The sequence below is a fragment of the Schistocerca gregaria genome, chromosome 5 (genome assembly GCF_023897955.1).
Source record: "Schistocerca gregaria isolate iqSchGreg1 chromosome 5, iqSchGreg1.2, whole genome shotgun sequence".
NCBI lineage: Eukaryota > Metazoa > Arthropoda > Insecta > Orthoptera > Acrididae > Schistocerca > Schistocerca gregaria.
The window spans coordinates 184,083,527-184,105,191 of NC_064924.1; the positions used below are offsets into that span (position 1 = coordinate 184,083,527).

At 42.1% G+C, this 21,665-nt stretch overlaps 1 protein-coding gene across 1 annotated transcript; it reads left to right on the forward strand.

Annotated features, from left to right (window-relative positions):
* The first annotated feature begins 818 nt into the window (after positions 1–818).
* Positions 819–16,259, forward strand: LOC126273279 (probable cytochrome P450 304a1). The gene is made up of 9 exons (XM_049976823.1): positions 819–918; positions 3,501–3,749; positions 5,254–5,417; positions 7,561–7,854; positions 11,131–11,248; positions 12,725–12,905; positions 14,150–14,267; positions 14,849–14,990; positions 15,815–16,259. Exons 1-9 carry the CDS (start codon positions 819–821, stop codon positions 15,985–15,987), a joined length of 1,539 nt encoding a protein of 512 aa, XP_049832780.1. The 3' UTR covers positions 15,988–16,259.
* Positions 16,260–21,665: the final 5,406 nt, after the last annotated feature.

Here is a 21,665-nt window from a genome sequence, read left to right on the forward strand (position 1 = left end):
CTGTGTCACTTTTGAAATGAGTACTGGAAGTTAATATTTGCGAGAACGGAACTCCTGGAACGAAGGTTATTATGGAGAGACGGCATAGTCATGGCCTATGGGATTGTTTCTAGGTGCTGGTGGAAAACTGCGAGGACGTGCCATGAGTCGTGTCTGGATACAAAGTCGGTGGAACATTGAAATGCAAAAGGCAAGTGTTCTGGGTCCGAATCACAGCTCGACTCATTATTTTACACTACTAGAAAGTAACAAATCAGTTCACGTTTGGTTCAGAGAGAAAAACTGAATCCGAGAAGAAGTGATTATCACAGGAGGAGGTCGAGGTATTGACAGTCTGCTGAAGTCACAGTAAATCGTGGCAGGAACTCTCCTCAGCATGTTGCCTTTCAGAGTGGATGTCATTTACCCTGCAACTCAATTGTGCCAGTTTACATTACACCTAAGATTTCCTGATGCTGTACCAGAGTACATGTATTTGTGTGAAATCATGCCGATCTGTCATCACTGCAGATTGTTGTTGTTGTGTGATGACAGCAGGTTTTGTCGGAGCACTTCTCTGGCGAGAGAGGCGCCGAGTCACGACACGTGGCGGTGTGGGCGTGGCCTCCGAGAGGCGGGGCATCGTTGTCTCGGAGGGGCCTCGTGGTGTGGGAAGCGGGCGCCGCGGTGCTTAAAAAGCAGCTGAGTGGGTCCATGTGGTCAGAAGGCAGAAAGAAAGCAACACCACTAGTTGTCTGCCTGTGCACCTAGCTTCATCAGCGAGCAAGAGGACCTCCAGAGAAGATCCGACAGAGCCTGAAGACAGAGAATCTACCAGAATGTCGCCTGTCGCTCTTCTGTTGTCTGGTGTGATCGTGGTACTTCTGTTGTTCCTCATGGTGAAGGCCGCACATTCCAGGCCGCACAACTTCCCTCCAGGTATGTACCTCCTGCTGTCTGTCTATACTAGCAAACTGATCACTAAATCACAGCTCCCATTTCGTCTACTTCCCATGTGCACACGCTGCATGCAACTACCCGGCTACTCTTCAGTGCTCAGTAACTTAGAGAGCCTACATACTCGTAGATAGTGTATAGTCAACAATGGCTGCCATGTTTTTACTAGACTGATAATGGGATGTTCGTTTACCTGGTTCGTAAGCTGTGAAACATAATACGATCATACACAGGTTCTTTGCAAATATGTAGTTCCATCTATGTGACCTGTCTGCGATGTCTCGCTGCACCCAGTTGAGCTCTACTTGACAACAGTAAATGTCATAGTCCTTATGCTACTGTTTATACTGTACCAAATATTACTGCTATAGCTTTCAAGACCAGACAGCCATGGAGTGCCCATGAAAATGATTGTAACTCAAAACTAATGTATGTAGTTAGAGAGGTAAATATTTTACATGAGAATTGCTAAACGGCTGAAACGACGTAGTACCCAAAATAATAACTGAAGTGGAAATAAATAACACCCAGAACAGTAAACACGTTTGTTTCAAAAAGATGGTGTGTACTTCGTGTTAACGTTATCGTTCCGTTGTGTGAATGTCTCGGCACATTCTGTACGTGTTACAAATTGAAGTCACTCACGGCGATTATGTATGTGAAGTTAACTCCCACGAAATATCGCAGAAATTTTGATATGGTTATCTCTAACAGGTAGCCTGATTCACGAGGGAAGTTTGTGTGTATAATTTATTACCTCTACAATAGAGAAGTCCTACGGCCATATTCTTAGTGTTATCCGTGCAAAGCCGGATGTCAAGCTATTAAATCCTTCTTAGACTTTCTGTAATACTTATACATGGGTTTACTTTCCCAGTCTCACAAACGACATTCCAGTAGGCACTGTGTTTTTCTCTTCCCACAGCAAATTACTTCCGTTGGTTTTACCTGATCAAGTGTTTATACTGTTTCTCAGTGTGTGGTAAACCAGGTTATACCTTTAAATTCATTTCGCCCATATGAGAGGTGAAGTTGTGTTTTTCACAGTTGCTGTAACACCACATTTTATTGGTTCAGCACAGAAATAGCACAGCTTCAATATGTTTTTTATAGCACCTCCTGTCACACAGTGCTATTGATTATTAGAGATCTTCTGTGTCTATGTATGGACAGTCACCTAGACACATAGAAGTAAGTTAATATTGGCTCCAGTTAAGTGTGTTGTGGCACTCGTCGTTCGTGTTGTATGTTAATGAACTTGTAGACAATATTAATACTTAGCTCACACTTTTCACAAATGATACAGTCACTTAAAATAAAGTTATACTTTAAAACAGCTGCAGAAAAATTCAGTCATGACTCCGCAAGATTAAAATGAGAAGAAATATAGGCAACTTGATTGAAATATTGAAAAATGTAAGTTTTTTCAATTCACAAAACGGAAAAACCTATGACTACAATATCAAAGAATCACGATTGGAATCGGTCAACTGATAAAAGTCCTTGCAAGTAGTAATTTTAGGGGTGTCAAGTGGGATGAGCACATAGGTTCAGTCGTAGGTAAAAGAGATGGCAGACTTCAGTTCACTGGAAGAAAATGCAAATGCGTGTACAAAACACTCGTTTAACCCAGTCTAGAATATTACTGAAGTGTGTGGGACCTATATCAGATAGGACTAACGGAAGATATTGAATCTATACAGGGAAGGGCAGCACACATGGGAGAGTTCCACGAAGATGATGATGAAACTAAACTGGCATACACTTGCACGCAAACACCAACTATTGATAGTATGTCTACATACTAAATTTCAAGAAGTATCTTTAGGTGAATAATCTAGGAAAGTATTAAAACTACTTGCGTATCGCTCAGATAGGTACGCGGAGACAAGATTAGACTCATCAAACCGCACCCAGAGGCATTTAAACTGTGATTCCATTCGCTACATATGTGAATGGAATGGTTTGTCTGCGACTTAATGCTATAATCAAAACAGCTTTGATTGCATACGTTATCAAAAGTAAATACTACAAAAAAATTGATATTGTGATTTTCCCACAGCTCCTTACTGACATATTCTCGAAATCCTGCTAGCATAGTATAGGAAATGATGTCTTCTGGTATTCTTCACGTATTTTCCAATAACGTTAAACGTAATTTGTAATGAATATTCCTCCTAATCTCTCGCTGCATGTTTCTTCTCTATAGCATATCAAAAGCCAGTGATAGTACTTGTTGTGTTTCTTGATGATTCTCAGTTCCACAGAAACACAGCTGATTCTTATGCTATATGGGATCTATGCTACTCCACCAGCCATATGTTTTCGATAAAACGTGAATGTCCACCTTCGTGTCTCTTGTAACGAAATGAGGAGTTTTATGCTCCTGAAGCTGTGTATAGGATTGCATAAGCCAGTGCTGTTTCCAACCACAAACTTTTTTGATTTGTCTGTCGTAGGAATAAAATGACACTACAAAATTCAGTTCTTGGCAGAACTGTCTCTAGCTCTCTTGCCGCTATTGGCTGTGTGGCTTATCTCATTCCCAGTGTATTATGTTACAGGTCCCCCTAGACTACCAATATGGGGAAGCTACATCCAGCTGTTGCTGGAAAACTACAAGTTTCCGTACAAAGTGATGGACGCCTTCACACGCCGCTACAACTCCAAACTGGTGGGCTTCTACTTTGGACCGCTACCTGTGGTGGTCATCAGTGATTATGAAGCTGCCAAGGAGGCCTTCAACAACCCTAGTCTGCAGGGCCGCATATCCAACATCGCCATCAAGCAGAGGATGCCCAATGAGGACCTCGGTAAGCACTGACTGCTGTCTGAAGAAAAAAGATTAATATCAGTATACTAGTTTGTCTCTATTACATTTCCAGCTTAAGGCTGCAGCGAATATGAAACGTGCCACGTCTGCTGCTATTTTTCACTTTAATCGCAAAAACGTACAGACTAAACAAAGCGTGTTACAAATCTTGGTCTTACGACCATGTTGAATTCAGAACAGGCGAGCACTTTCTTTCTAAATACTAAATGCACCTGTCGGGTTTCTTCAATGCGTTGTTGAAATAAATTCAAATTGATTGACGAGAGCTTGAATTATGTCTTTTTTTCTTGATATTTTCACCAGTTGATTTATCACGTTCTCCTATTACATTGATGAGTTGTAGTAGGTCACCCACAACATTACCAATCAAGACTTCATTGTCAGTTGTCAGTCTACTATATGTTGTTTTCCTACTTCCCATTTACGAAAACCTACGTTTCCACATCGTCTTTGAACAGATATACTGCATTCTGCGAGTCTTGCACTGTAGGGATGATGATGACACATTGGCTTGGAAGCATAGCAAAAAAATGGCTCTGAGCACTATGGGACTTAACATCTATGGTCATCAGTCCCCTAGAACTTAGAACTACTTAAACCTAACTAACCTAAGGACATCATACAACACCCAGCCATCACGAGGCAGAGAAAATCCCTGACCCCGCCGGGAATCTAACCCGGGAACCCGGGAGTGGGAAGCGAGAACGCTACCGCACGATCACGAGATGCGGGCGGAAGGAAGCATAGCAGCCACACCTTAATTGCAATTAACGAAAATCTTTTGTGAGACTAGTGTTATCAAAACTAACGAAAAGAGGAAACACAGACACACACACACACACACACACACACACACACACACACACAGGGAAGTACGAAAACTGTATTGATACTCAGTTCTAAAATCTTATGATGAAGATGAGAAATGCATTGAAGTAATCTAAAAAACACAACTCCTGAATGCGACTGGCTGATCGCTGTACTAAAAGAGAATGAAACAGCCGTGGATGCAATTCAGATGTTACACAAATTTGTACCGGTTTAACTGTATAGTTCGTGGTTAGCTAAAAATAGGGTAGGTTCCCACTTAGCTATTATTCTGCCTACTTGCCAAAATAAGAACCTCTCTCGTCAGAACATGAAGGGGATTCAGTTAAAGTGTGACATATACTTATGTATACGCCACGGGCTTACAGACTGGGTGTTGAAGTTGGGGGATAAAGCTGTGTGTCAGTGGCCAGCGTCCTAGTTGGAAGCGTGTCAGCATTACTTCATCCTATCAGAGCCACCAGCGTTTCGTACGCCACTGACAGATAGCTAGCTTCACGCACAGCATCTTATAACAGTCTGCTGCAACACACCGTCCCCCAAAGTGTCGAAACATACTATATTCTTTGTAATCTCTCAGTACAAAATCGTAAACGACATGCATAATGACGCTCAGTTCCATATGAATTGCTGAGGCTAGCTTCCACACTGTGCAGGCATAAACTTCAGAGTGGGTCCAGAGCTGATGGAGCAGCGTCGCTTCACGCTGAGGTACCTGCGAGACTTTGGCTTCGGACGGCGTTCCGACCACCTGGAGTCGGAGATCGAGGCCGAGATGGCGGAGCTGGTGGAGCTCATCCGGGGAGAACGGCAGGATGAGGTGAGTCCCAGGAACGGAGTTCCTTCTTGCTAGCTGCACGCAATGTAGACAAGCAGTGTTGGTCGCAATCCTGATGTTCTAGACATTTGTTACATTCATGGTCATTTGTTTGATTATTGGGAACTTTATGAAACGTAATTACTGTTGTATCTGTATATTAAACACGTTAGTGGAATTCGCAATAAGTAGGAACGTTAATGTCCACAGCATATAAAATGACCTCCTGGGTAAAGTCGGAAGATACAAGTGGCAGTTCGTAAATGCGACTCTTAAGAGATAAGATTAATGGCGAAAACAGATTCAGGGAAAAGCATTGCATTTCGTTACACATTAATTTGGTAATTCACTGTTAAAATTTCCGCAGTACATTCCTTTGAAGTGAACCAATTAATAGCCACGTCCTACTTATGTTTCTCAAAACGACCATGAAAATAAAATCAGAGATATTTGAGCTTACATAATTCTTTGCTCCCATGCATCATTCGCGACTGGAACTGGAAGGAGTGGACGTGACAGTACTACATAAAATACTCTCTGTCTCACAAAACAATGTAGCTTGCACACTATAGATAAGTTAAGTCTCTCAACATTGATTATCATTGCTCAAAGTCATTGCATATAGAATTACTTTTTAGAATCAGTACAGTTAACTAGCATTCATTCAGAGGTAAAATAAAACATCTAAACATCATTGTGAGGTCGTAGCTCCGGTTTCCCGACTTCTGGTGACGACCCTCTTCCAATATTTTTTTCCTTGTACAGCGCTTCTTCATGGATCCTATCTGAAAGAATAGAAGGTTTGGGGATCTCATTAACTTTGCCAACCCTGCTTCTCATTGACCTCCAACATGTATTTTCCATTTACATTCATTTCAAGGTATTTCTTGACTATCCTTGTTTCTTCCACCAGTTCTACATGACTGTACCTTCTTAATATAGATCGGTAACGTTTTACCAGTACACTGAGCTGTACACTTACGTCCACTCTATTACTTTCATTCCATACCTTATCCTGTTTTGTTCGCTTCCGCATATATCTAACAAACTTCGTTTCACTAGCTTCACCAGCTCCCTCACTCAGTTTTTCTTGCACTACATTTGTATCGCCGCATACGAAACGTCGTCCATCAGAGTGATGAAGAGTGTTCGAGACAACGCACCCGTTTTATTGACGCCACGTTTTGTCTCAGACCATCGGCTCTGTCCACTTCCTACCTGAACACTGCTGATGCATCTTCTGTAGTGCACCATGGGTAGATTCTTTCCCTCTAGAAATATCCATATTCAAATTTTGTAGTAGCATAATATTGGATTTTTGCTTAACTTTAAGATTTATTCAGTCAGATTCGTTATACATAGGCTACATACACATATGCCAGTTACTCTGATGAAATTGGCCAGTCTATGAAAAAACATGTCAAGTTAGTCAATTTCAATACTGGAAAGATACAGACTAATTTACGTTATATTTTTCTTATTCTGAATGCCAGGAACTGGAATTTAGTGAACCCTGGACAACCAAAGAACCATAACTGGTCAGCTTCACTGTTCAGAATTGTTGCTTCTTTAAAAGACAACCAGAAAAGCTGAAGCGTCCATTCCACCTTTAAAAAGACCACAAGCTGTAGCTGAGCCCGTCACAGAATCGGTGTTGGTCAGGTATTGATGTGGCAGATGACTATTCACAGTTGAGACTACATGAATTTCGCAGCATAAACACAATGGAATGGTATGCAAACGAGGAATTCAGAATTTGGTTGTGTTCTGGATCCTGAATTGGTGTTATTGCAAAAGCTTCTTGGATTATGTTTTATTTTATTCTGGTGCTTATACAGTCTAGGTCCAGCGTTCTGGAGTAAATATAATCCGAAAATTATTTTTCATTTCTATGACATATACCACACCTCATATTCGAGTTCCTTCTAGGACAGTCACAACAACACGAAAAATTCTACCTTACATATGGCTCATTCGAAAATCAGATTAGAAAACACATTATCGAAAGGTTACACTGTAAGTAAACTATTAGTCTGTCACAGAGCAGTGTGGGTCTTTCCAGTTTATGAGTATCCAATTTTATGTGTAAGTGAAGTACATAGTACTGAAGTGGTTCCTTTGTGTCTGACCGGCTACGTTTCGACAGGCTGTGGTGCAGTCGTCATCAGGAGGAGACTGTAGCCGGCGCGTGCTGCTGCCTGATGCGCTGTTCCCCGGGTTCATCAACGGCTTCATGCCGGTGGTGGCGGGCAGCCGGCTGCCGCGGACAGCAGACGAGGTGTGCCGCTACCTGGGGCACGCGGGCCTGCAGACGGCCAGGGCTGGAGACGCCACAGGCGGTTTCCTCACGCTGCACTCCGCACTGGCCTCCATCGCGCCCAAGATGTCGGGCTACCACGACACGGTCGAGTCTGCCGAGAAAATTTTGGCATACTTCCACGTGAGTACCGAGATACCCAGTAATGTATTTGCTGGCAGAAGCAAGAGTTTCTAAATTAGATCTAATAAGTGCAATTGCTTACAGCTGCCTTTAACTATTGTATCAAAGAGAAACTGCAGCATTGGCAGAAGACTGTAGCGAATTGTAGAACGACCTGCAGAGTATTGATGGTTCATGAAGGAACTAGAAGTAAATTAACATAAAGAAATCTATATCTATGTTGATTACTTAGCAATTCATACTTAAATGATTGGATTAGGCTTACAGAAAAATTTTGGGACAATTTTTCTGTCTTACCAGTTTCGCCCATGGAAGCTATGAACACCTGAGGTATCGAATTTTATCACGATGGCCATGTCTCCAAGTGTATCCATGAAACAGTTGAATTTTGTGGCACTGAAAGGAGAAAGTTGGTAATTGAAATACTGTGAAAAGTTCTCGCCGCAACCAAAAACCGATCTATTTTAATGACTGACACCTCAACTGCCTTTTGCACGTATCAATGAGAATCTCAGCGCCCATTCTGCAATAATACGAAACGTTCTGCCATTTTTCGAACTTTTTTGATCTCTCCATCAATACCATGTGTTAGGGATCTCATACTTTGAAGCGACACTCACAAGAGGACAAGAAATAGTAATGTAGGAAGTGTCTTTCGTTGATATGTTGCTGTTTCTAAGCCAATAAAACTCAATCTTTGGTTCACTTTCCCCACAACAGTTTCTATGTAACTGTTCCAGTTTCAGCGGTTCGTAATTATAATTCCTAGGTACGTAGTTGAACCTATTGCTCATGAATAGGGGAGGAAATTCTAAACTGTTCAGTTACACTATTGTTGACTTATCACTGTAATCAGTAACTGCCGCAATGTACGTAGGAGTCACCATCTGCAGTTACATAAAATGGAGTGACCATATAAAACAAATGGTAAGAATAGGCAGATGTCAGTTTGAGGTTCATTGAAAGAACCTTAAAACAACATACTTAATTCACAACAAAAAATCTTATGGGACTTAACTGCTAAGGTCATCAGTCCCTAAGCTTACACACTACTTAACCTAAATTGTCCTAAGGACAAACACGCACACACATGCCCGAGGGAGGACTCGAACCTCCGCCGGGACCAGCCGCAAAATCTATGACTGCAGCGCCTGAGACCGCTCGGCTAATCCCGCGCTAATTCACAACACAAATGGCTTACAGAACTCTTGTTACACTTACGCCTGAGTATTGCTAATCGGTCTGGTGTCGTAACCAGTTTAGGTTAATAGAAGAGATGAATAAGATACGAAGAAGAGCGGTACATTTCGTCAAAGGTTAGCTTAGCAAGCGTGGGAGCATTAAGTAGATGCTCAAAAAACTCTACAAGAGAGGCGTTGTGCATAACGGAGAGGTTTGCTATAAAAGCTTCGAAAACATACGTTTCGGGAATAGGCGGATAATATATTAGTTTCTCTCACATACGTCTCGCAAAATGACCACAAAGAGGAACCTAAGAATTTAGGGGTCATATGGAGATTTATCAATAACCCTTCTTCCCACATGCCTCTCGTGAATGGGATACGAATGAATGAAAAGATAGTAGTACCAGAAATGGCATTCGCCAAACACCATAAGGTATCTTGTGGATTGTAGATGCAGAATGTTCTGCGTGAAAAAGTTGTTTCCTGGCAAGAACTGCGTCCACTTAGGTGATAGACTTCATTTTGCGTGTGCCCAACAAGGACCTAGGTTCTTACTGTCTTCCAGATTCCTGAAGAAAAGCTTTGCCCTGAGACACTGATCATAAAGTTGAAGCAGGTTTTGCTGGAAGAGCGGCTAATACAGAGTCTATAGTTCTCAGCAGATTATGTTCCTGACGCATTTGTTATTATTCATTTCTCTCAATACAAGACTGTCCTCTGTTCACATGCCAAAACAGTGTCAACCTATCTGACAAGATTCCCAACAATTTCAGCATTAGTACTATGTTAACATTCTCTCAATAAATCACATTAGGATATTTTCTGTTCCTATATCTGAAAGTGAACATTATTTTGATCTGTAGCAAGGGTGATATAGAGTCCTAGATCTGAGCTTCTGCATTCAATTTTTTTAATGTGTATGATTAAACTCTCAAAATACCCCAGCAATGTGAAACCACCAGCTAAGGAAACTTTTTTTTAAAGTTAAGATATAATATATCATCTAACGAGAAAAATTTAGATACGACTTAAATTTGCAAGAGGTTTTCCAATTCATTTCTGAGAAGGTCATCTGTATGTAAGGAAACACAGTCGGTTCTGTAAAACATTCGTATCATTTTATCCAATTGCTCAGCATTTGCAGATTCACGTGTGTTTCCCTACTTTTGTCAACTCTCGTCATACAATTGACTGGTAATTATCTTCTTACAGGTACTTCATCAATAGGTTTTCTTCTCTTTTTCTTACGTTTTTAGTTCCATTATTTTTTGGGTTTTTTGAATCCAAACCATTGATTTTCATTCCCTAATTCTGAAAATTTGTTCAAACACCTAAAGTTCTCTGAATCGAGCGAATGACTCATTGAAACGTACCGAATGGGTAGTCATGAACTGTTCAAGTTTAAAACTATGTATTATTCCTCGGAAGTGTGCAACGCATAATTAAAGGTAGAAAACAACTCGTGATTATGAAGATTTTTGCCACTATGCATTACCGTTTCTTTAGGTCCTCGTGCTCAGAAATGTGGTGCTTAAATTTCTCCCTCATATTAAACGCTTCCTATCTGTGTTGCCATTACTGTCTAAAAGACTTACAGGCTGCTGAATTTTATTAATTATCGCCTGTCACGAAATAAAGGAGGGAACACAATACATGTATGCACATATTTGCCTCTAAACAGCAGTTTATTCCAACCACAGCACCCCTTTCCTGCCTGACAAGGAAGTGTACCTGCCCATTGGTCAGCCGTATGGTTCTTCGGCTTGTCAGCACAGAACCATTGACAAATGCTAGGACGCTATTTTTACTACAAGTCCATGGACACAAAGAAACTTAAAGAGACAAGACATGCACTGCTCACGTATCGCAGACAGTACATCGGCAACAGAAATTGTACACTTTGAGCAGTACGTTTTGCGTTCTCTGTGTGTGACACATTCCTTGAATGTCAATGATAATGGAATTGATGCTGATAACGTAACAAAACGTGAAAAAAAAATTTCTCCTGTGACACAAATTTCAAATGAATGATTAAGTCTTTTTTTTTTTTTTTTTTTTTTTTTTTTTTTTTTTTTTTTTTTTTTTTTTGCAGCAAGTGATCAAGGAACACGATAAGACATACTCTGATGATCACATGAGGGACTTCATCGACAGATACCTGAAAGAAATAAAGGAGAAGAAGAAGACGGGTACTGCTACAGTATATACCAGTAAGTAAAAAAGAGGAAACTGTATCTCATTCACTAATGCATTTGCTCATATTTCTGTTTTGTTCGTACGTAAAGCATACAAGTCACTTGTCTTAAAAATGTCAGACCTCATTGATGGTTCGAGTGGGGGAAGTAAAAGTGGAACTTAGTGTGTGTGGATAGCCTTCACAAAGACTGTTGCTAATGCTGTGGCTGTTTCGGTTTATGTTGTATGGTGTTTGTTAAAACGCTATTGTCGCAAAAATAATTACTGTCACCATGGACCTCTTGCTCAACAACCATTATCATAACCTGAATATGAGCTGATACACTAACTTAATGTTGTTGTTGTTGTGGTATTCAGTCCTGAGACTGGTTTGATGCAGCTCTCCATGCTACCCTACCGTGTGCAAGCTTCTTCATCTCCCAGTACCTACTTCAACCCACATCCTTCTGAATCTGCTTAGTGTATTCATCTCTTGGTCTCCCTCTACGATTTTTACCCTCCACGCTGTCCTCCAATGCTAAATTTGTGATCCCTTGATGCCTCAGAACATGTCCTACCAACCGGTCCCTTCTTTTTGTCAAGTTGTGCCACATACTCCTCTTCTCCCCAATTCTATTCAATACTTCATCATTAGTTATGTGATCTACCCATCTAATATACAGTATTCTTCTGTAGCACCACATTTCGAAAGCTTCTATTCATTTCTTGTCCAAACTATTTATCGTCCATGTTTCGCTTCCATACATGGCTACACTCCATACAAATACTTTCAAAATCGGCTCCCTGACACTTAAATCTATACTCGATGTTTACAAATTTCTCTTCTTCAGAAACGCTGTCCTTGCCATTGCCAGTCTACATTTTATATCTTCTCTACTTCGACCATCATCAGTTATTTTGCTCCCCAAATAGCAAAACTCCTTTACTACTTTAAGTGTCTCATTTCCTAATCCAATTCCTTCAGCGTCACCCGACTTAATTCGACTACATTCCATTATCCTCGTTTTGCTTTTGTTGATGTTCATCTCATATCCTCATTTCAAGACACTGTCCATTCCGTTCAACTGCTCTTCCAAGTCCTTTGCTGTCTCTGACAATGTCATCGGCGAACCTCGAAGATTTTATTTCTTCTCCATGGATTTTAATGTCTACTCCGAATTTTTCTTTTGTTTCCTTTACTGCTTGCTCAATATACAGATTGAATAACATCGGGGATAGGCTACAACCTCGTCTCACTCCCTTCCCAACCACTGCTTCCCTTTCATGCCCCTCGACTCTTATAACTGCCATCTGGTTTCTGTACAATTTGTAAATAGCCTTTCGCTCCCTGTATTTTACCCCTGCCACATTTAGAATTTGAAAGAGAGTATTCCAGTTAACATTGTCAAAAGCTTAACGAACTTAATACTGCAAATATTTAGCATCACCTTCCCACACAACACAACATTTGATATCTCAAGTGAAACACAGCAGGTATCTGTCTTTTGCAGCTGACCAGCTGGGGGTCACCCTGTTCGACACCTTCCTGCCGGCCTCCATGGTGCAGTCAACGGTTCTCTCATGGGCCCTGCTGTACGTGGCCCACAATCCAGAGACACAGAGGCGAGCACAACTCGAGCTGGACTCTGTCGTGGGAAACTCCAGGCTTCCAAACCTCAACGACCGCCCTCGGTGAGTGCCTAACACGTGCATTACCACCGGCTGACGGGTTCTGCCCAAGTCATATCGGGCACTGTTGAGGTTGAGTAACCTACAAGTGTTGCTTGGATTTCCGTTTGGAACAAGTTTCTCACTCGACTAAATTTTGATATCTCTTTAATCGCATCTAACACATCTTTACTGCAGCTCTTCAATATAATTTCTACGAAGAGTGCAGGTATTATACACAATCAGATTCACGTTTCTGATGATGGGTCGATAGCAGAAGAGGCTGAATCCCATTTATGACATTCAGCCCACTGATCCTATTAACACCAGGGGTGTTTCTTTACTATCATTTCCAGCAGAGGAATCACCATCACACATTGTGAAGTGTTTTGCGTATTAACCACAGACATGGCAGACAGTCTGATGATCAAGAACTGTATGACACTACCTATTCGCGATTCACAAAACGTGACATTTGTGGCACACTCAACCCTCCAGCCAGTTGCAATAGTTGGGCAAATCGCCATCCAGTCTTCCAGGTTTCGGTTTCCCACATTTCCCTATGTTTCTGTAAGACAAAATACAAAAACCGTCCTTTGATAAAAGACGTGTCTGAGCTGCCCACCACTAATGATGGCACTGCCGGTGGGGTGTTAATCCTTCCTTTTCTCTCTCAGGCTAATTCTAGGGATGTAAATTTTTTTTGAGTTTGCATTTTAATACAGTTACTCCTGATGTGCCCGGCACTCCAGTTGAACTACCATGGGAATGCAAGTGACGAAAATGAAAAGGATAAATTGTTGTCGAGCTAATTCCTGAATATTCTGTACTCTGACATTACAGAATGAATATGGAATAAAATAATATGTCTGCCCTTACAAACATATACAGCCAGAATCTTGTAACCACCCACGTCCATCTTCTGCTACAGCCATAACTGCTAACGAAATTAAGATTGCTGATTTAATAAATTTTGAAGCCAAGAATATCATACAGCACAATTTGTGTCACAATTGATACATCAAAATACAGTTTTTTCCAGTGTTTACATTTCATATACATGAAATTACGTTATGTTTCTGTACCCAGAACAATACTTTGACACTTTCAAATGTTTCATTGTACCACCAAACAAATATAAGTACTCCATTTACTGATCATTCTTCAAAGAGGGCTCTTTGAGTAACTGGAAATTGTGCTGATAAGAATGTTCACGTGCAGTGCAGAACGTTTTGTTGTGAATACTAACAGCAACCTGCTGTCTGCAGCTTACCATACACGGAGGCCATTCTGAGGGAGACGATGAGGATACAGACGCTGCTGCCAATTGGGATCCCACATGCTGCCACAGACGACACAACCCTGCAGGGCTACTCAATACCAAAGGTCAGTTCGAAACTTTTACCTTCTGTTACAAATCTACATATAAAATGTCAAGGAATCTCCCTCAGTGTTGCTTTTTCTCTGTACCAAAAGTAAGCTGGGTATCTCTATTCCATACCAAAAGTCAGTCGGGATTCTGTATCCCCTTTAGGGAATCGTCTTTCCAGTGGGCAGGAGGGAATCTGTAGAACCTGTTCGGATACTCTATACCAGATGTAAACTAAGAACTTCTACCTCCTTGTGGAGCTCTCCATATCAAAGGTTAAACTTGGCTCCGTTTAGGTCCCATTGGGATACTCCATATGAAATGGCAGCTCTGAGACACTAGCTTCTGCTATCTCATCCAGGAGGACAATGTATGTAACAGATTTTGCAGTGGTGACTGCAAGTTTTCTAATTCATTGAGAAGGCCGAGGGAATAGAATAAATTATAAACATTAAAGATCGAAACACATCATATCTAGTTCATTAATTTTAAATTTGAGCGACTTATTAGTATTTCTACAACAGTAATGTGTGTGTGATTCCTCTATATGCCATAGAGCTAAAAATTTCTAAATGCTGATTGGTACATTGTGCTGCAGGGAACTGTGGTAGTAGCCAACTTATGGAGCATGCACATGGACAAAGGTGTGTGGACAGATCCAGAGAACTTCAGACCAGAGAGATTCCTCAACAGCGATGGCACTCTCTGCACCAGGGATCTCACTTTACCCTTCAGCACTGGTATGTGTTACCATGCCCTGATTATTTACCTTCAGAGTACACAGACGTTTTTATATATGCCATGAATGTTGCTACATATCACCTCTATCAATTGGAAACTTTGTCAGTTTATATTACTACTTACAAAGGTGTTATGAAATTTGATCAGCAAATGTTTGTCTATTTTAGCGCACAAAATGTGTAAAATAGGAATGTAGGCTTCCATACATAGATTTCATTTTAATAACATGGTTTGGGTGTGTAACTGTAAGTATGTTATGGTGAAGGCTATCCCTAGTAGCTGCTGAAACACTGGTAATTGCTCTATATATGACGTTGTGACATACCAATAAGGAGTTTATTGAAAAGGGCAAGAAATGGTTCACGTTTTTCTACCTTTCTCGCACAGAACTGAAATATACTGTTTTTTCCTGTTTCGGAAATTAAGGAAGGTTCATTCCGTAGAGCACCACATACTTAACTTTTGCAGAGCCGTATTACCAGTTTCTTCTGTTGCTTTTCCCTAATCAGATTAAGTGCAATATTCCCAACATTTGCGAGAAGTGCCATCTCTAATCAGTTGAAGTTAAATGGAAAGTCGTTCACATAGATAAGAAGTGGAATTGGACCCTGAATTAAGCGCTATGGGACTCTGTCAGTGATTACTCGATACTCACTAAATTTTTGTTTCCTAACACAACTTTTAAATACTACATTTCGCTTTCTTTTCGTTGAGTATGAACCGACTAGTTGCGTATACCAAGATTAATTCAGTACAACCTGTGTTTTAATTTTAACTGATTCTCGATTCCCGTCAGCTAGCAAGTGTTTATTTGTGCTTACAGGCAAGCGCGTATGCCCCGGTGAGACGTTCGCCCGGCAGAACATGTTCCTCATGTTGGCGGCGCTTCTGCAGAACTTCTCAGTCCGGGCAGACGGCCTGCCGCCTCTCCATTGTAACATCCCTGGAGCTATCGAGACCCCGCCTGCCTTCTGGGCCCAGTTCGAGCCCCGATGAAGGGACTTGTCCCTTCAGTACTCTTCGCGTGGTTGTTAATGTGTTGGCTTCTCCCATTCCGAGACTGTTGCTATACAAGAAATTGTTGCCTAACTCATGAACATTGCTATAAAGCACGAAGAATTTACATATTGCGCTGTGATATAAGACGTAGGACTTGGTGGACATAGGAGTATGTAATAATTATTTTGTTGCCTTTCTGTAGCACAAAGCTCGGCATAGCACTGCGAATTGCCCTCTCACATGTTGATTCCTTGAAGACTGACTTTTTGTTATCTACCAAATACTCTCTAAATATGTACAGTATTTATTATACCAACTTTATTTATTTTATTAAAAATATTTTCGTTATAGCAGCTCTGGTGTTGTTTATTATCCTTGTGTCCCTGTCAGATAACATGCATCTGCATTTACACCTACGTTCACATCCATACTCTCAGAACGACTATTAAATGCATGGCAGAGAGTACTTCAACTATATGACGCATTTTTTTCACCCCCTCCATTCGTGTATGAAGCACAAGAAATGCCGCTGGGAAAGCTGTGATTAGTCTAATTTTGCCTTTGCAGTCCCTACGACAGTGATACTTAAGGACTCTAGGCTATTCCTAGTTTCCTCTCGAAAAAGTAAAAAGGCGTTTGCAGTTTAATATGTATGGAAAGGTCTGTCAGTTCAGGATTTTCAAAATATCCGTTGAAGTCTTTCACGGATCAAACAAATGTGTGTTCATTCGTAGTGCTATTCTTTCTGTGCTTTCAGTACGCCCTGGGATGGGTTCCAGAACCTTGGGCAATATTCTAATACGAGGCTCGAGTTTTGTGTAAACAAACGCTTTTGTAGACTGAACTGCATTTTCCCAGTAGTCTACCAATGAATCCAAGTCAACCGACTGCTTTAAATACGTCTGCGATCATTTCGTTTCATATTCTCCGAAATTATTACATCGAGCAATTTGTATATCTAAACTGAACCTTATTGTGAGGCATCAATACTGTAATCACACGCTACTGCATTTTTCGTTTCTTGAACTGCACGATTTTACATAATCTTTAGCAGATATGGAAATGTTTCGTGTAATAACTGAGTCAGATGCTGGTTGGATAATACGAGAAGTTTATGATAGCTCAGCTCAGCTATGATACACCGCGGTCTATTGTGTACTGATAAAGCCATAGATTACACGAACGAATAAAATGCACTGAAGTGTAGTTAATGGCACAATGCGGATGAAATCAGAGAAATATAATGAAATGCAGTGATATAATATGTTATATAAAGTCATTTTGTGGTATGAGGCGAACCTAAATAAAAGATCTCTGAGAGGATAATCAGCACCCCCACTTGGAGTGGGAGATAAAAAGATATTTGATAGAATACGTTTCAGTGATATAAATCACACATGAAAACACCAGAAAAGTGGAAATATTATGTCTGTATGCTTTAGTGCTACAGTGGTAGTGACCAGTGAAACGTCAGCACTGGTTCACTCTCAATGTATGGGTGGGGATTATTGGCGACGACCTCGTAGGACTAGTCATCCTTCCACAACGCCACACGGGCGAGGCATATCTGCATGCCCTGTGAGCTATTCAGCCTCTCCTGCTGGAAGACGTGCCTACGGTGCTACGAAGGGTAACGCGACTGCTGCATGTTGGTGCTCCAGGTTACTTCCACATTTCTGTGCAGAGCAATCTCGACAGCGTCTACGTCCACCTCACACTGAGGCTGAACCGGCGCTGGTGGCACCACTAAAAGGTTAGTCAGAGAAAACATTCCCACCTGTCTGGTATGTTCTCATTGAAAGCAGTAATGTTAAAGATGTTTTATCTCCACCTTCAGGTGGATGTACCTCTGTTGGAACTCGTTTCTGGTCATATTTCCTTTTATCCATTTTGCAAAGTCACTTCAAATACCCAGTGTATCACGTTAAGTCACAGTTCTCCACTGGCCCCGTTCCCCATATGCTGATATCTCCGTTGTCCCCCTTGGGACAACCTCTGGTGGTAATGTTTGGATTTCGTTGGTGGAAACGTCAGTGACAATTGATGCTGGAGTAAATCCTGCAGAAGTGCACGGATAGCCAAACGGCTAAGGCGGCCGCTAAGCAATTAGCAGAAAATCCGGGACCAAGACCCGACCTGGCAAGATATTAACCACTGTCCCTACAAAGCTCTGAGTATATGTCATCGTGTGTTCAGCATAGAACTGAAAGACACTGCACATAGATCGACTTGGTTTTGGAACCTGTTACCAACTACGATCCAGCCTTCGGCAATGCAAGGAAGAATAGAGGCAACTGAAGATACCTGAAGCCGTTAAATAGAATCTTCTGTCTAATCACAAATATCTTGCAAAGATAATATTACGAATCGCTCCCGCAGACAGAATGGGGTGGGGTAGGGGGAGGTAGCAGCATCCCCTGGTGAGAATTCATTCAGTTTACGAATATGAAAAAGGACCTGTATTCACAGGGCCCGAACTTTTATGACCTAAAATACCTGAAATATTAGCATTGCAATTACATGAAAATGTAGATAAAATGACGTAAAACGATGTAAAACATACACTACTCGTAAAAAAATTCGAAGACTAATTTGATTCCTTGCCTAGAAGCGACATTATCGTAGTAAATAAGGTGGCAGGTTGACCCCTTCAAAATTCCTTTAGTTTCAGAAATTATTCTCGTACAATATCGATACAAAATGTCGATATTTTTGTTTCAGTAATATGAACTGTTAGAAGCTAACAACAGTAAGTGTCGCGACAATGACAATAAGCAGATGGATCAACAGTATGTTTTCAACATGGCAGGCGGCCTGGGTGACCGAAAGGTTCTAGGCGCTACAGTCTGGAACCGCGCGACCGCTACGGTGGCAGGTTCGAATCCTGCCTCGGGCATGGGTGTGTGTGATGTCCTTAGGTTTAGTAGTTCTAAGTTCTAGGGGACTAATGACCTCAGAAGTTAAAAGTCCCATAGTGCTCAGAGCCATTTGAACCATTTTTTCAACATGTCAACATTCCTGAGCTACACTACAGCATCTTTACTAGAGATAGATGCATTATTCGTTCTTGCTAACAATAGAAGAAAGAACTAAATAATAATTTCTAGACTCAGATTATTCAGGATTTTAGTACTTGTGATTTTAGTACTTGTGAAGAAGGAGTAGCTAAGAAGACACGAAAGATTAAATGTCAAGAAACGACGGGCATTAGTAATAAGATAGAATAAAACGAAATGAGGTTGTCAGACGATTGAGTGACGAAATTGTTAAATGTGTTCACAGTTCTCTAGCCCTTAAACCCTACCCCGGGTACTATAATATACACTCCTGGAAATTGAAATAAGAACACCGTGAATTCATTGTCCCAGGAAGGGGAAACTTTATTGACACATTCCTGGGGTCAGATACATCACATGATCACACTGACAGAACCACAGGCACATAGACACAGGCAACAGAGCATGCACAATGTCGGCACTAGTACAGTGTATATCCACCTTTCGCAGGAATGCAGGCTGCTATTCTCCCATGGAGACGATCGTAGAGATACTGGATGTAGTCCTGTGGAACGGCTTGCCATGCCATTTCCACCTGGCGCCTCAGCTGGACCAGCATTCGTGCTGGACGTGCAGACCGCGTTAGACGACGCTTCATCCAGTCCCAAACATGCTCAATGGAGGACAGATCCGGAGATCTTGCTGGCCAGGGTAGTTCACTTACACCTTCTAGAGCACGTTGGGTGGCACGGGATACATGCGGACGTGCATTGTCCTATTGGAACAGCAAGTTCCCTTGCCGGTCTAGGAATGGTAGAACGATGGGTTCGATGACGGTTTGGATGTACCGTGTACTATTCAGTGTCCCCTCGACGATCACCAGAGGTGTACGGCCGGTGTAGGAGATCGCTCCCCACACCATGATGCCGGGTGTTGGCCCTGTGTGCCTCGGTCGTATGCAGTACTGATTGTGGCGCTCACCTGCACGGCGCCAAACACGCATACGACCATCATTGGCACCAAGGCAGAAGCGACTCTCATCGCTGAAGACGACACGTCTCCATTCGTCCCTCCATTCACGCCTGTCGCGACACCACTGGAGGCGGGCTGCACGATGTTGGGGCGTGAGCGGAAGACGGCCTAACGGTGTGCGGGACCGTAGCCCAGCTTCATGGAGACGGTTGCGAATGGTCCTCGCCGATACCCCAGGAGCAACAGTGTCTCTAATTTGCTGGGAAGCGGCGGTGCGCTCCCCTACGGTACTGCGTAGGATCCTACGGTCTTGGCGTGCATTGGTGCGTCGCTGCGGTCCGGTCCCAGGTCGACGGGCACGTGCACCTTCCGCCGACCACTGGCGACAACATCGATGTACTGTGGAGACCTCACGCCCCACGTGTTGAGCAATTCGGCGGTACGTCCACCCGGCCTCCCGCATGCCCACTATACGCCCTCGCTCAAAGTCCGTCAACTGCACATACGGTTCACGTCCATGCTGTCGCGGCATGCTACCAGTGTTAAAGACTGAGATGGAGCTCCGTATACCACGGCAAACTGGCTGACACTGACGGCGGCGGTGCACAAATGCTGCGCAGCTAGCGCCATTCGACGGCCAACACCGCGGTTCCTGGTGTGTCCGCTGTGCCGTGCGTGTGATCATTGCTTGTACAGCCCTCTCGCAGTGTCCGGAGCAAGTATGGTGGGTCTGACACACCGGTGTCAATGTGTTCTTTTTTCCATTTCCAGGAGTGTACCACGGTGTGACTATTTCTTAGTTATTTAAACGAGTTGGCAGCACTGACTTATACTGGGCCATTATACCATATAAAGTGGGAACATCTGCTTTTGTTGGCGATATAGTACTCAAGTTAAAAAAAAATTGAAAATTTGTGGTAAGATCTTAAGGGACCAATCTGCTTAGGTCATCGGTCGCTAAGCTTACATACTACTTAATCTAACTTAAACTAACTTACGCTATGGACAACACACACACACCCAAGCCCGAGGGAGGACTCGAACCTCCGACGGGGGAGTCGCGCAGACCGTGCAAGTCGCTTCAGACCACGCGGCTACCTCGCGTGGCTGTACCCAAGTTGAATTATTGTTATTCCGATAACGATTGTTGGGTATTCACAAATTGAAGGGCGCTAACCAAACAAAGAAGTGGTCACGACCATTAACAGAATGAAATTATGAAACTATTGCTTAAGTGAGATGGTGAATACTCCGATATAAGAGATTCTTTTTAGACAGTGAACCAGATGAGGCAACTGAAAACAACAGGCACGAAGGAAATAGTGATGATGAATATGCTAACGGATGTAGTCGTACAGGCAATGTTTGTAAGTATATGTCAATAACAAGCAAAAGCAACAGGCCTGAAAAAATAGTGATGGTGAATTTTCTAAGCAAGGTGGTCCTTCATGAAATGGCGACAAGTGTGTTTCAGTTATTTATACTCCTGGTGAACACGACTCAAACAGTGAATCTGAATATCTCCTTTGAATGATTGATGTACCAGATAGACTTGCTGGTAAGAATAAATACAAATGGTGTGCTAAAAAGCCAAAGAACGTAAAATGTCCTGCAATAAACATTGTGCTTTATCCGCCTGGGAACAAAGGTACCACGAGAAGCATTGACGCTGGAGTCAAACTACGGGAGTTATTTGTTCGCAAAAGA

Coding starts and splice junctions, on each gene's coding strand:
- LOC126273279 (XM_049976823.1), top strand. CDS start 819: ATGTCGCCTGTCGCTCTTCTGTTGTCTGGTGTGATCGTGGTACTTCTG. Junction 5,418..7,560: donor GGGGAGAACGGCAGGATGAG/GTGAGTCCCAGG, acceptor ACGTTTCGACAG/GCTGTGGTGCAGTCGTCATC. Junction 7,855..11,130: donor AAATTTTGGCATACTTCCAC/GTGAGTACCGAG, acceptor TTTTTTTTGCAG/CAAGTGATCAAGGAACACGA.